The sequence below is a fragment of the Coregonus clupeaformis genome, unplaced genomic scaffold, assembly GCF_020615455.1.
Source record: "Coregonus clupeaformis isolate EN_2021a unplaced genomic scaffold, ASM2061545v1 scaf0868, whole genome shotgun sequence".
Taxonomy (NCBI): Eukaryota; Metazoa; Chordata; class Actinopteri; order Salmoniformes; family Salmonidae; genus Coregonus; species Coregonus clupeaformis.
Window position 1 is genome coordinate 75,908 of NW_025534322.1, and position 14,878 is coordinate 90,785.

Genomic DNA, 14,878 nt, shown 5'->3' on the forward strand with positions numbered 1-14,878 from the left:
TTAAATATATGCTTTTTATTAAAATGTCCGTAAGCAGATGTAGCAGAAAAGGAACACACTCAAAAAATACAGTGTGTATAAAATAGTGAAGGTGAAGTACCCTGAAATGCAATTATCTCCGGATAATATTTTATTGTTCAATTAATCAAAGATATAATTAATCCTTTAAATCCCATATGATTCTTTCATTTATTGTGATAAATACAACCTCAAATGATGAGTAACAACGCATGTGGTCCGTGACCCACTCACTCAAACGGGAACTCCTCACTTGAAGCTGTACAGAAATACTCCCCAAATATTCTAAACATTCAAATTCATTCAGTTTATATTCTCATGAAGCACCCATATGATCGTGATATTAAAACAGTCCTGTCAGCGTCTATGTCAAACATCCGTCCAAAACATATAGGGTCAGTTTCCTGGACCCAGATTAAGTTTACTCCTGGACTAAAAAGCATGCTGAATGGAGAATCTCCATTGAAAGTAACTAATCCAGCACTAGGCTTAATCTGTATCCGGGAAAACATCCCAAAGAGAAAGACATAATTAAACATTTTTTCAATTAAGAGGAGGTACTGTTTCCAGCCTCTTCCATGTACACCAATCCCCAGTGGGCTCCGATGGAAGTGATCCCGGCACCGTTGAAGCGACCGCTGAGCATCCTCAGCTCATTGCCCATGTTGGCTGGGTAGAAGTTGAAGGAGACTTGGTTAGGCTGGCCGGCCGCCAGAGTGCGCCCCATGTTGGTTGTGAACACCAAGGTGTAGATGTAGTCTCCTGGGTTGTACTTCCCAGACACCTCGACGATGGCCTCATCCTTAAAAAGCTCCATCTCCTGCTTTGTACCCACTTCGCGACCGAATACAGGAGACCAGATGTTGCTGTATCTCAGCTGGAACCTAAAACAGAGGAAGCTTTTCACGTTGGTTGTGTTTTGATAAGGCACATTCAGACCGAGAGAGCAGGTAGCGTCAGAGAATATCAAGGACTGACATTTTCCATTGTACTCTGGGTTAGATACGATAACACTATTGTTTTGTCATGTACTGAATATGTAATAAACACAATAAATAAATACAGAAAGAAAGAAAGAAAGAAAGAAAGAAAGAAAGAAAGAAAGAAAGAAAGAAAGAAAGAAAGAAAGAAAGAAAGAAAGAAAGAAAGAAAGAAAGAAAGAAAAAAAATAAAGAGTGTGTCTGTTGGGTAGTGTAGTTGGACTGATTCGGTGGTGTCTGTTGGGTAGTGTAGTTGGACTGAGTCAGTGGTGTCTGTTCATGGGTCAGGGTCTGCTCACCCGTTGATGTAGGCGTTGTTGTTCTCCCACACTCTGACCGCTGTGATGCGTCCCTCACCGGAGGAAGCAAATGGGGTGCCACCTCCCTGACCCACCGCAGAGGAATACGAGTACGGGTCTTTGATGGCTAAAATAACATGGGCAATATGTTTTCTATATTTACTATATTAATAATACATATTTATATATACATAATTTTAATTTTACCAACACATTTCTGAAAGATCTTTACATTATGAATAAAGTGCAGATTAATTAACTAAAGTACATTCTGCAATGCTTTAATACATCAGCTTTTGTCTCAAAGTAGAACTCCTAAGTCTAACTGAAAAAGACAAGATGGTGAAAGCACGAAAGCTATTATTGAATAAATATAATTCAGAATTGTATTTGTATTACTCACGCATTGCCAAGCAGCTGGCCAAGAAGACTGTAACTAACAGGCTTGAGAACATTCTGCAAAAGGGAGGCATCAATACTTAAGACCTTTCATTTCAGTAAATTTCACTCTCACTCCATTTCACTTGAAATGGTAAAACTTGAAATAATTTTGTTAATAATGTTTTTCATAGTAGTTCACAAAAAGAACTAAGGCATTTTACCTGTCAGGTCAACCAATGTTTCCTAGAAGGGGAAAAAAATAACCTTTTGAATTGTGAAATGTGACTTAACAACAAACCATTCTTGAATGTGAAATGTTACAAAACAGCTTTCAAAAGTTGAACTCGTATTTACTACAATCTCTCTTGTAGTGCTAAGCTACTGTCAAATAAAAAAATGTCAGATAAATTAAATTTACATTTAGAGGCAATAGGGCCAAAGTGTTTGTGCCCATGTACCAAGAGATGATGAGTGTTAACTTCATAACATTTCCCTCACCAGTATCATGCATTAAATACAAGTGCACATTTTATATTTAGCTAGTTGTGTACATACCCACAGTGATATCTTGAAATTTGTTTGAAAACCTGTGAAAGGTTTGTATCTCTCTGTCTCTGCCAGGTCCTTCTAGTCTACTGCTTCCTCTTAGAACTGCATTTATACATGCTGAACATTCCATCAGATCTAGATGGAAGGAGCATGCCAAAGAACACCTATAGTCAGTCACCCACTATAGAGAAGTCAGACATTGTTTGCTAATTGATCGAGGCTACTTTGGGAGGGAGTGTCAAGGAAATATTATAAGGAAATAATTGTATTCAGAGGATGTGCTTTCTTTTGAATTGTAACAAATAAATGATCTGAAATAGGGATTAAAAAAAGATACAATCTAACAACCGAACAATCAAAAGAATATACCAAAATCATATGAATGTGTACGAAAATCGCTCAAAATCAGTCTTCCCATCTTCAGTTGTTTTATTACCCCAAGAGGAACTTCTTCCCTTCAAACATTAACAGGCTGAAATAGACATGTGGATCTGGTCATTAATAGGGTAGTTAGTTCATTGGTTTGTTCAAATACCAATTATATTGTAGAAGATTTGTTTAAGTACATGTATTTAAATTTTATTCTAGCGGGGCAGATGAGATTCTCAATTTTTCATCTCCATTATCGTCTGATGTTTTCTGCAGTCTGTTACAATACACACATCTTGTCACGTCTCCTCCCGTTGCTCTCCTCCGGCGCTCTGATTCGCCGGTCTACTGAGCCTCCGGTCTGAGCGCACCACCTCGGCAGCACCGGAATGGAAACCCAACGCACCCTATTCACCTCCAGCGCACCTGCACCTCATCATCTCATCACCACCCCTATTAAGCCCTGGAATGTTCTGTAATATGTTGTGGGTGATTGTTTAGCTTTGTGTTCGGGCCGTTATCGTGGTTATTTCGCTTTGTCATTGTTTAAGTAAACCTTGACGTTGTTAATTCCTGCGACTGCGTCCTGCCTCTTCGTATACTCAGTACTCATCTTCATTAAATCACTGGCAACCTGTACATGTTTCTACAGGAAAACCATCTGATTTCATTTTCTGCTGATTAATCAGATACATATCAGTAAGGAGCTACAAAGTGAGAAAATAAAATAAAAGTTTGTATACACATAACAAAGTGAAATACCCTGAGGCACTTGTTACTACCTATCCATAATATTTGATAGTGCAATTAACATATTAATACAAATATATAACGTAGGACCTAATTGATCAACAAAAATATATAAAAAGATAAGTTAAAAGGTCAATATAAATCAAAAATGCTATATTAACAACTTTTGTATATATACATTGAGTTATCTATTTTCTTTTAGTTGGGGAAGAATGTGAATTTATCTCAATAACCACCAATTGGGCACACACTGGTTCAATCAACATTGTTTCCACGTCATTTCAATGAAATTATGTTGAACCAATGTGGAATAGACGTTGAATTGACGTCTGTGCCCAGTTTGTAGCTTCCCTTACAAAACATTTAATTGCTGTATAAAGCTAAGATAACAAGCTGAACTATTGTATATTAAATGTATTCTGATGCACTCATACATACTCATCTTTTCATTTGATATGGTAAATACAACCTCCAATAATGCATGTGACCCGTATGTGACCCTCCTCCTTCATCGGCGTAAACTCACAAAGGACAGTGTGCATATTTAGAAAATACTCTGTAATATTCTAAACATTCAAATTCATTAACCTTCAAACGGTTCAGTTAATATATCTCATATACCAAAACAGTCCTGTCAGCGTCTATGTCAAACATCCAAAACATAAAGGGTCAGTTTCCCAGACCCAGATAAATTTTATTCTTTGACTAAAAAGCATGCTCAATGGAGAATCTCATCCCAAAGAGCAAGACATACTTTTTTCCCCCAATTAAGAGCTACTGTTTACAGCCTCTTCCATGTATACCAATCCCCAGTGGGTTCAGATGGAGGTGATGCTGGCACCGTTGAATTGGCCGTTGAGCAGCCTCAGCTCACTGCCCATGTGTGCTGTGTAGAAGTTGAAGGAGACGTGGTACGGCTGGCCGGCCGACAGAGAGCGCCCCCTATTGTTGGTGAACACCAGGTAGCAGATGTAGTCTCCAGGGTTGTACTTCCCAGACACCTCGACGATGGCCTCATCCTTAAACAGCTCCATCTCCTGCTTTTCACTCACTTCGCCACCAAACACAGGAGACCAGGTGTTGCTGTATCTCAGCTGGAACCTAAGAAACAGAGCAGACTTTTCACTATAAATATAGAAAGAAAAAAATAAAGAAAGAGTGTGTCTGTTGGGTAGTGTAGTTGGACTGAGTCAGCGGTGGGTGTTGGGTAGTGTAGTTGGACTGAGTCAGTGGTGTCTGTTGGGTAGTGTAGTTGGACTGAGTCAGTGGTGTCTGTTGGGTAGTGTAGTTGGACTGAGTAAGTGGTGTCTGATGGGTAGTGTAGTTGGATTGAGTCAGTGGTGTCTGTTGGGTAGTGTAGTTGGACTGAGTCGGTGGTGTCTGTTGGGTAGTGTAGTTGGACTGAGTCAGTGGTGTCTGTTGGGTAGTGTAGTTGGATTGAGTCAGTGGTGTCTGTTGGGTAGTGTAGTTGGATTGAGTCAGTGGTGTCTGTTGGGTAGTGTAGTTGGATTGAGTCGGTGGTGTCTGTTGGGTAGTGTAGTTGGACTGAGTCAGTGGTATCTGTTCATGGGTCAGGGTCTGCTCACCCGTTGATGTAGGCATTGTTGTTGTAGTAGTAGTAGTAGTAGTAGTAGTAGTAGTAGTTGTTGTTTTCCCACACTCTGACCGCTGTGATGCGTCCCTCACCGGAGGAGGCAAATGGGGTGCCAGTGCCCAGACCCACCGCAGAGGAATACGAGTACGGGTCTTTGATGGCTAAAATAACATGGGCAATATGTTTTCTATATTTACTATATTAATATTACATATTTATATTTACATCATTTTAATTTTACCAACACATTTCTCAAAGATCTTTACATGATGAATAAAGTGCAGATTAATTTACTAAAGTACATTCTGCAATGCATCAGAGGTTGTCTCAAAGAAGAACTCCTAAGTCTAACTGAAAAAGACAAGTTGGTGAAAGCACAAAAGCTATTATTTAATGATTGAATTATTATTCTAATTATTTATTTTTTTACTCACGCATTGCCAAGCAGTGGCCAAGAACACTGACAAACAGTGGAGGCTGATGAGGGGAGGACAGCTCACAATAATGGCTGGAATGGAGCAACTGGAATGGCATCTAACACATGGAAATCATGTGTTTGTTGTATTTGATACCATTCCACTAATTTGGCTCCAGACATTACCACGAGCCCATCCTCCCCAATTAAAGTGGCACCAACCTCCTGTGGTGACAAACAGGATTGAGAATATTCTGCCAAAGATAGGAATCATTACATATGACCTTTCATTTCACTCAGTTTCACTTTCACTCCATTTCACTTCAAATGGTTAAACTTGAAATAAGTTTGTTAATAATGTTTTTCATACAAGTTAGGCATTTTACCTGTCAAGAAAATACACTTTTTTGAATTGTGAAATGTGACTTAACAAACAAACCATTCTTGAACGTGAAATGTTATAAAACATCTTTAAAAAGTTGAACCTACTCTTGTTTACTACAATCTATCTTGCAGTGCTAAGCTACTGTCAAATAAAAATGATGTCAGATCAATTAAATTTACATTTTTAGGCAATAGGGCCAAAGTGTTTGTGCCCATGTACCAAGACATGATGAGTATTAACGTCATAATATTTCCCACACCAGTATCATGAGTTAAAGTGAAAGTTTTCTATTTAGTTAGTTGTGTACACACCCACAGTGATATCTTGAGATCTGTGTGAAAACCTGTGAGAGCTTCTTATCTCTCTGTCTCTGCCAGGTCCTTCTAGTCTACTGCTTCCTCTTAGAACTGCATTTATACATGCTGAACATTCCATCAGCTATAAACGGAAGGAGCATGCCAAAGAACACCTTTAGTAACTCACTATAAAATGCATCATGCAACAATTACAAAGATTTTACTGAGTTACAGCTCATATAAAGAAATCAGTCAATTGAAATAAATAAATTAGGCCCTAATCTATGGATTTCACATGACTGGGAATACAGATATGCATCTGTTGGTCACGGATACCTTTAAAAGAGAGTAGGGGTGTGGATCAGAAAACCAGTCAGTATCTGATGTGACAGAGTTTATCAGGCTGTTGATTGTGGGCTGTGGAATGTTGTCCCACTCCTTTGCAATGGCTGTGCGGAGTTGCTGAATTTTGGCGGGAACTGGAACACGCTGTGGTACACGTTGATCCGGAGCATCCCAAACATAATCAGTGGGTGACATGTCTGGTGAGTATGCAGGCCATGGAAGAACTGGGGCATTTCCAGCTTCCAGGAATTGTGTACAGATCCTTGCGACATGGGGCAGTGCATTATCATGCTGAAACATGAGGTGAAGGCGGCGGATGAACGGCATGACAATGGGCCTCAGGATCTCATCACGGTCTCTCTGCACATTCAAATTGCCATTGATAAAATGCAATTGTGTTCGTTGTCCATAGCTTATGCCTGCCCATACCATAACCCCACCGCCACCATGTGCACTCTGTTCACAACGTTTAAATCAGCAAAGTGGTCTGTGGTTGTGAGACCGGTTGGACGTACTGCCAAATTATCTAGAGAAATGAACATTCAATTATCTGGCAACAGCTCTGGTGGACATTCCTGCATTTAGCATGCCAATTGCACGCTCCCTCAAAACTTCAGACATCAGTGACATTGTGTTGTGTGACAAAACTGCACATTTTAGAGTGGCCTTTTATTGTCCCCAGCGCAAGGTGCACCTGTATAATGATCATGCTGTTTAATCAGCTTCTTGATATGCCATACCTGTTGCATGGATTGATTATCTTGGCAAAGGAGAAATGCTCACTAACAGGGATGGAAACAAATTTGTGCACAACATTTTAGAGAAATACACTTTTTGTGCATATGGAACATTTCTGGGATCTTTTATTTCAGCTCATGAAACATGGGACCAACACTTTACATGTTGTGTTTATATTTTTTGTTTAGTGTACAGTAGTTAGTTCACATAAAGATGTATGTAATTCATCTCTATTGAACAAACCAACAAAATCTGGACATTCTGGAGTCCTATTTTGACAGTAAAATATAAGAACTAGTCTATTTTCAACCCAAAATTCATGATTAGGTTGCACATCAAAATATCTGGAATCATGCATTCCTGCTTGGACATGTTAGATGAACAACTTATTTCTTGAAACCTCAGTAGCGTATTATTTATACTTCTTAATAAAGCACTAAGAATGACTTCATAAGATGATTACACGGGGCTTGTGTCCCCAACTGTAAAATGTTGTACCACAAGTGACACCAGAGGAGAATGTTAGTCTGGAGCTCTGCAATAGTAACACTTAGGGTAGATGTTCATTCAGGGGAACACGTGATTTACAATATAGCCGAAGTCGTTAGCTTGGCTTTTATAATGTATAAGGCTTAAGCAGACAGACAGACAGACAGACAGACAGAGAACAAGAAGAAGCACTGAGTGACAGCAGAGAAGATGCTGAGACAGACAGACAGACAGCACAACAGGGAGGCTAACCAAATGGCTAGAGCAGAGGCCCAGTTATAGTGGTGAGTTGTATCTCCAGTGGGGTTTTCATATTGTATTTGTTTTAATCATCAGATGGTTAAGAAAGAGGAGGAGGACCATGTCTTGTAAGTCACTGGCACAGAAATGGTTAAGAAACACTATATTGTACTGCCAGTGTTACATGTCAGCACCAGTGCCTGTGTGTAAGTACGGTGTGTAGGGTCAGGGTGTATGTGTGGGGAGGGGGTGTGTGTGTATGGAGTTGGCGGCACTCACAGTGATGTGGCCTATTGTAGATAAAATGCCAGGGCCAAATTCTTGTCCCAGTCCGCCCCTGTTGTTTTCTAATTGGTCAAGGCTACTTTGGGAGGAAGTGTCAAGGAAATATTACAAGGAAATACAATGCCTTCAGAAAGTATTCACACCCCTTGACTTTCCCCCCATTTTGGTGTGTTACAGCCTAAATTTAAAATGGATTACGTTGAGATTTTTGTCACTGGCCTACACACAATACCTCATAATATCAAAGTGGAATGATGTTTTTAGAAATGTTTACAAATGAATTAAAAATGAAAAGCTGAAATGTCTTGAGTCAATAAGTTATGGCAAGCCTAAATAAGTTTGCTTAACAAGTAATATAGTACGTTGCATGGACTGACTCTGTGTGCAATAATAGTGTTTAACATGATTTTTGAATGACTACCTCATCTCTGTACCCCACACACAGTGGCGGCTCCTGAAAAAATTCTCAGGGGGGGCAATTTTTCTGATGATTTAGGTGACCTACACACATTTTAAAAAAGATATGTCCAGCAACAACATGAAGACAGGGGCAGCATATAAGTCAATACCAGAAGCATTTATTGACTGATCTCAAAAGTGTTGGCTTACCAGGGTTGGTGGAGCCCTCAGTTTCATCTTTGCCTCGCAAAGCTAACTCAAACACTCCGCAAAACTTCACACACTGGATTAGCCGGCTGAGGATGTGGCGGTTCTTGCTAATGTCGTAGTAAATATATTTGTTATAGTGAATATGGAATATGATATGTTGAGTAAAATGTTGTGCTAAGATCTATTTAGGTCAGGAGCTGGTTATAAGTTCTGTTCCTATCCAATAACAATGGACAAAAGGGTCCTATCTTGTCAGCCTTGTCAGTTTCAGTTCTCCAGTAAACTTGTGATTATCAACACTAACCTCATCGTTGTGGCGGCGGACAGCTAGCCTGTATCCCTCATCCAGTTGAGTGGGAATGTTCACTCTCCCCAAAGCAGACAATCTCAAACAGCTATCCATGTGGGTCTTTGACAGCTCATGTTTCTTAATCTTTCCTGAAAGATGGTGCATGTCCGTTACACACCAGTCGCTGTCCAAGCGGTGCTGTCTGCCGTGCCGCCTTCAGGGTGAAAGAGTAAGCAGGGGGTAGCAGAAGACTGCATTAGCTACATCGCAGCCTGCTAGCCAGGTTTTTCGTTCGTACCAATTTTTGGAAAATCCTCGGGTGTAGGACTTACCCCCTTTAGTAGAAACCTGTTGAATTATTAAATTTGGTCTGGGAGGTCCTAATTGTTTCGTTGCCAATTTATCTTCATTTGTTCGCCGACAAAAAGGAACTTCTTTCAAAGACACAATCGAGTTGCACTGAAGCCTAGCCATTTTGATAGAAGTAGTGAATTGATTGATGCTGCTACCCGCTCTTTTCTTAGTTACGTTCATGGTTATATGTTACGTATGACGAAAGCGCGTAAGTGCAAGCCCTCAGAAACCCATAGAGATTGTATTGAAAGCTCTGATATTTGAAAAAAATAGATTTTACATGGGAGTCTATGACAGACTTCTGGGCGATTTTCAACCTGACTGAAATCGCCCCAAAAGGGGGGGGGGCCATTTGAAGCACGACTTTAGCCTGATTGGACATTTAGTGGCACTGTGGCAGATCAGACGTCTAGATTACAACACTGATAACTACTGTTGCCGTGATATAATTGATTAGAAAAAAAATCCCTTCCTTTTCCCGTTTGGCAGTGCGTCGCCCATATCGCCCTATTGAACACACCGCCCCTGCCCACACATACAATTATCTCTAAGGTCCCTCAGTCGAGCAGTGAATTGCAAGCACAGATTCAACCACAAAGACCAGGGAGGTTTTCCAATGCCTCGCAAAGAAGAGCACCTATTGGTAGATGAGTAAAAAAAAACATCCTGAAAATCGTTTTTCTCACAAAATCGTGTGTAGCGTCCGAACGGTTTGGCCTACAAACTATTTAAATATGTGTAAAAAGATGTACATGTATTTCCCGAGCTTTCTTATATCTCGTAGATATAGGACAGACACTTCAAAACCTTATTCCTTATGATTCATTTTTTGACTGTATTTTTGCCATTTATGAATGTGTCATTCAAAGCGTTTCTATGGGCTATAGGAGTAAAGGCCAAATTCAATATTTTATATAGACTGGCTAGGCCCCTCCAGGACCTTAATGTGCTTCTTCTTGAGCCACTCCTTTGTTGCCTTGGCCGTGTGATGGTCTTGTAGCCCATTCTAGCCTTGTGTAGGTCTACAATCTTGTCCCTGACATCCTTGGAGAGCTCTTTGGTCTTGGCCATGGTGGAGAGTTTGGAATCTGATTGATTGATTGCTTCTGTTGACAGGTGTCTTTTATACAGGTAACAAGCTGAGATTAGGAGCACTCCCTTTAAGAGTGTGCTCCTAATCTCAGCTCGTTACCTGTATATAAGACACCTGGGAGCCAGAAATCTTTCTGATTGAGAGGGGGTCAAATACTTATTTCCCTCATTAAAATGCAAATCAATTTATAACATTTTTGTCATGTGTTTTTCTGGATTTTTTGTTGTTGTTGTTATTATGTCTCTCACTGTTCAAATAAACCTACCATTAAAATTATAGACTGATAATTTCTTTGTCAGTGGGCAAACGTACAAAATCAGCAGGGGATGAAATATTTTTTCCCTCACTGTAATGGCAAGTCTTACAAGACTTGATACATATTAATCAAACAGGGTTTATGAAAAATAGGCACTTACAAACAAATATAAGTAGATGTTTCAGTTTAATACAATACGCTAAAAAACAAGATATAGATTTATCAATAAAGGCTGTTGATTCCGAAAAGGCTTTTGACCGCCTTAAATGGCTTTGTTTATTCAAAACTTTGGAAGCTTTCAACTTTCCAGCTGAGCTAATAAATGTAAAAAAAAATATGATGTACAGTATAATTAAGCAATAAGGCCCGAGGGGGTGTGGTATATGGTCCAGGGAATTCGCATTGCATCGTGCATAAAAACAGCCCTTAGCTGTGGTCTATGGCCAAAATACCACGGCTAAGGGCTGTTTTTATGCACGACGCAACGCTGTAATTCCCTGGACACAGCCCTTAGCCGTGGTATAGTGGCCATATATCACAAACCCCCAAGGTGCCTTATTGCTATTATGAACTGGCTACCAAAGTAATTAGAGCAGTCAAAATCTATGTTTTGTCATACCCGTGGTATATGGTCTGATATACCACAGCTGTCAGCCAATCAGATTAAATCCGTATAGCAGAAGTTCTGCGTATTAGAGCGTTTGAAATTGAAAGATTTGATTTGATTTGATTTATTCAGATACCCATTAGCCGACGGCAATGGCGACAGCTAGTCTTACTGGGGTCCGATATATAACAAAAAAGACATTACAGACAAAATACTTAACATACATTTAAAAACATTAACACGTAGTGTGTGTGCATCTATCAGTTACACATACATGTCAGTACATATACACAACAAGTAGGTCACATGGGGGAGAGCCGTTGTGCCGTGAGGTGTTGCTATATTTGTTTTTTTAAACCAGGTTTGCTGTTTACTTGCGCTATATAAGATGGAAGGGACTTCCATGCACTGTATAATACTGTATGTTTCCTTGAATTTGTTCTGGACCTGGGGACTGTGAAAAGACCCCTGGTGGATTGTCTGGTAGGGTAAGTGTGTGTGTCGGTGCTGTGTGTAAGTTGACTATGCAAACCATTTGGAATTTCCAACACATTAATGTTTCTTATAAAAACAAGAAGTCAGTCTTTCCTCAACTCTTAGCCAAGAGAGACTGGCATGCATATTATTAATATTAGCCCTCTGATTACAATGAAGAGCAAGATGTGCTGCTCTGTTCTGGACCAGCTGCAGCTTAACTAGGTCTTTCCTTGGAATACTTGACAATATGACTAGACAATAATCAAGATAAGATAAAACTAGAGCCTGCAGGACTTGCTTTGTGGAGTGTGGTGTCAAAAAAGCAGAGCATCTCTTTATTACGGACAGACCTCTCCCCATCTTTACAACCAATGAATCTACATATTTTGACCATGACAGTTTACAATCTAAGGTAACACCAAGTAATTTAGTTTCCTCAACTTGTTCAACAGCCACACCTATCACGTTTTAGAGAAGACCCAGATGCAGACAGTGTCGAAGTAACAACATTTTATTACTAGAACAGAGGGCAGGCAAAACGACAGGTCAAGGGCAGGCAGAGGTCAGTAATCCAGTGTGGTGGGACAAGGTACAGAACGGCAGGCAGGCTCAGGGTCAGGGCAGGCAGAATGGTCAAAACCGTGAAAACTAGAAAACAGGAACTTTAGAAAAGACAGGAGCAAGGGGGAAAACGCTGGTAGGCTTGACAAACAAAACAAACTGGCAACAGACAAACAGAGAACACAGGTATAAATAGACTGGGGATAATGGGGAAGATGGGCGACACCTGGAGGGGGTGGAGATAATCACAAAGACAGGTGAAACAGATCAGGGTGTGACAATACAATTCATTACCAGATTCAGCTGAGGTCTAGAATTTAGGGAATGATTTGTACCAAATACAATAAGTTTTAGAAATGTTCAAGACCAGTTTATTACTGGCCACCCATTCCAAAACAGACTGCAACTCTTTGTTAAGGGTTTCAGTGACTTCATTAGCTGTGGTTGCTGATGCGTATATGGTTGAATCATCAGCATACATGGACACACATGCTTTGTTTAATGCCAGTGGCAGGTCATTGGTAAAAATAGAAAAGAGTAGAGGGCCTAGAGAGCTGCCCTGTGGTACACACCACTTTACATGTTTGACATAAGAGAAGCTTCCTTTAAAGAAAACCCTCTGAGTTCTATTAGATAGATAGCTCTGACTCCACGATATGGCAGAGGTTGAAAAGCCATAACACATAAGTTTCTTCAACAACAGGTTATGGTTAATAATATCAAAGGTTGCACTGAAATCTAACAGTACAGTACCCAAAATATTCTTATCATCAATTTCTTTAAACCAATCATCAGTCATTTGTGTCAGTGCAGTACATGTTGAGTGCCCTTCTCTATAAGCATGCTGGAAGTCTGTTGATAATTTGTTTACAGAGAAGTAGCATTGTATTTGGTCAAATACAATGTTTTCCAAAAGTTTGCTAAGAGCTGGCAGCAAGCTGATAGGTCTGCTTTTAGAGCCAGTAAAGGCCGCTTTACCACTCTTGGGTAGGGGAATGACTGTGGCTTCCCTCCAGGCCTGAGGACAAAGACTTTCCTCTAGGCTCTCTAAAGATATGACAGATAGGATTGGCTAGAGTCAGCTACCATTCTCAGTAGCTTTCCATCTAAGTTGTCAATGCCAGGAGGTTTGTCATTATTTGTCGATAACAATACTTTTCCCACCTCTCCCACACTAACTTGACAAAATTCAAACTTGCAATGCTTTTCTTTCATTACATGTTTTTTTTATACATTAGTACGATGGCTCACTGTTTGTTGTTGGCATTTCCTGCCTAAATTTGCCCACTTTGCCAATAAAGTAATCATTTGTCAATAAAGTCATCAATTGGCCACATCAAATGGTTTTGTGATGAATAAGCCATCTGATTCGATGAAAGAAGGAGTTGAATTTGTGTTTCTGCCCACAATTTCATTTAAAGTACTCCAAAGTTTTTTTACATCATTCTTTATATCATTGATCTTGACTTCATAATACAGTTTCTTCTTCTTTTTGTTAAGTTTAGTCACATCATTTCTCAATTTGCAGTACAGTGCCTTGCAAAAGTATTCATCCCCCCTTGGCGTTTTTTCCATTTTGTTGCATTACAACCTGTAATTTAAATTGATTTTTATTTGGATTTCATGTAATGGACATACACAAAATAGTCCAAATTGGGGAAGTGAAATGAAAAAAAGAACTTGTTTCAAAAAATGCAAAAAAATTAATAACGGAAAGTGGTGCGTGCATATGTATTCACCACCTTTGCTATGAAGACCCTAAATAAGATCTGGTGCAACCAATTACCTTCAGAAGACACATAATTAGTTAAATAATGTACACCTGTGTGCAATCTAAGTGTCACATGATCTGTCACATGATCTCAGTATATATACACCTGTTCTGAAAGGCCCCAGAGTCTGCAACACCACTAAGCAAGGGGCACCACCAAGCAAGCAGCACCATGAAGACCAAGGAGCTCTCCAAACAGGTCAGCGACAAAGTTGAAGTACAAATCAGGGTTGGGTTATAAAAAAATATCAGAAACTTTTAACATCCCACGGAGCACCATTAAATACATTATTAAAAAATTAAAAGAATATGGCTCCACAACAAACTTGTCAAGAGAGGGCCGCCCACCAAAACTCACGGACCAGGCAAGGAGGGCATTAATCAGAGAGGTAACAAGAGACCAAAGATAACCCTGAAGGAGCTGCAAAGCTCCACAGTATCTGTCCATAGGACCACTTTAAACCGTACACTCCACAGAGCTGGGCTTCACGGAAGAGTGGCCAGAAAAAAAGCCATTGCTTAAAGAAAAAAATAAGCAAACACGTTTGGTGTTCGCCAAAAGGCATGTGGGAGACTCCCCAAACATATGGAAGAAGGTACTCTGGTCAGATGAGACTAAAATTGAGCTTTTTGGCCATCAAGGAAAACGCTATGTCTGACACAAACCCAACACCTCTCATCACCCTGAGAACACCATAGTGAATAGTTATGCACGCTCAAGTTTTCAG

The 14,878-nt window shown here is 39.9% G+C and overlaps 1 protein-coding gene and 1 pseudogene across 2 annotated transcripts; both read right to left on the reverse strand.

Moving 5' to 3' along the window:
• Positions 1–6,068, reverse strand: LOC121542639 (zymogen granule membrane protein 16-like). Of its 2 annotated transcripts, none has more exons than XM_045216943.1 (5): positions 6,052–6,068; positions 1,900–1,921; positions 1,701–1,753; positions 1,298–1,424; positions 1–902 (listed from the first exon to the last, which is right to left on the reverse strand). In XM_045216943.1, exons 3-5 carry the CDS (start codon positions 1,750–1,752, stop codon positions 566–568), a joined length of 516 nt encoding a protein of 171 aa, XP_045072878.1. In that variant the 5' UTR covers position 1,753; positions 1,900–1,921; positions 6,052–6,068; the 3' UTR covers positions 1–565. The 2 variants fall into 2 exon arrangements, with proteins under 2 accessions (XP_045072878.1, XP_045072877.1); XM_045216942.1 differs by lacking the exon at positions 6,052–6,068 and adding an exon at positions 2,234–2,362.
• The window catches only part of LOC121543764, a 24,969-nt pseudogene continuing 14,204 nt past the window's right edge, over positions 4,114–14,878 (reverse strand).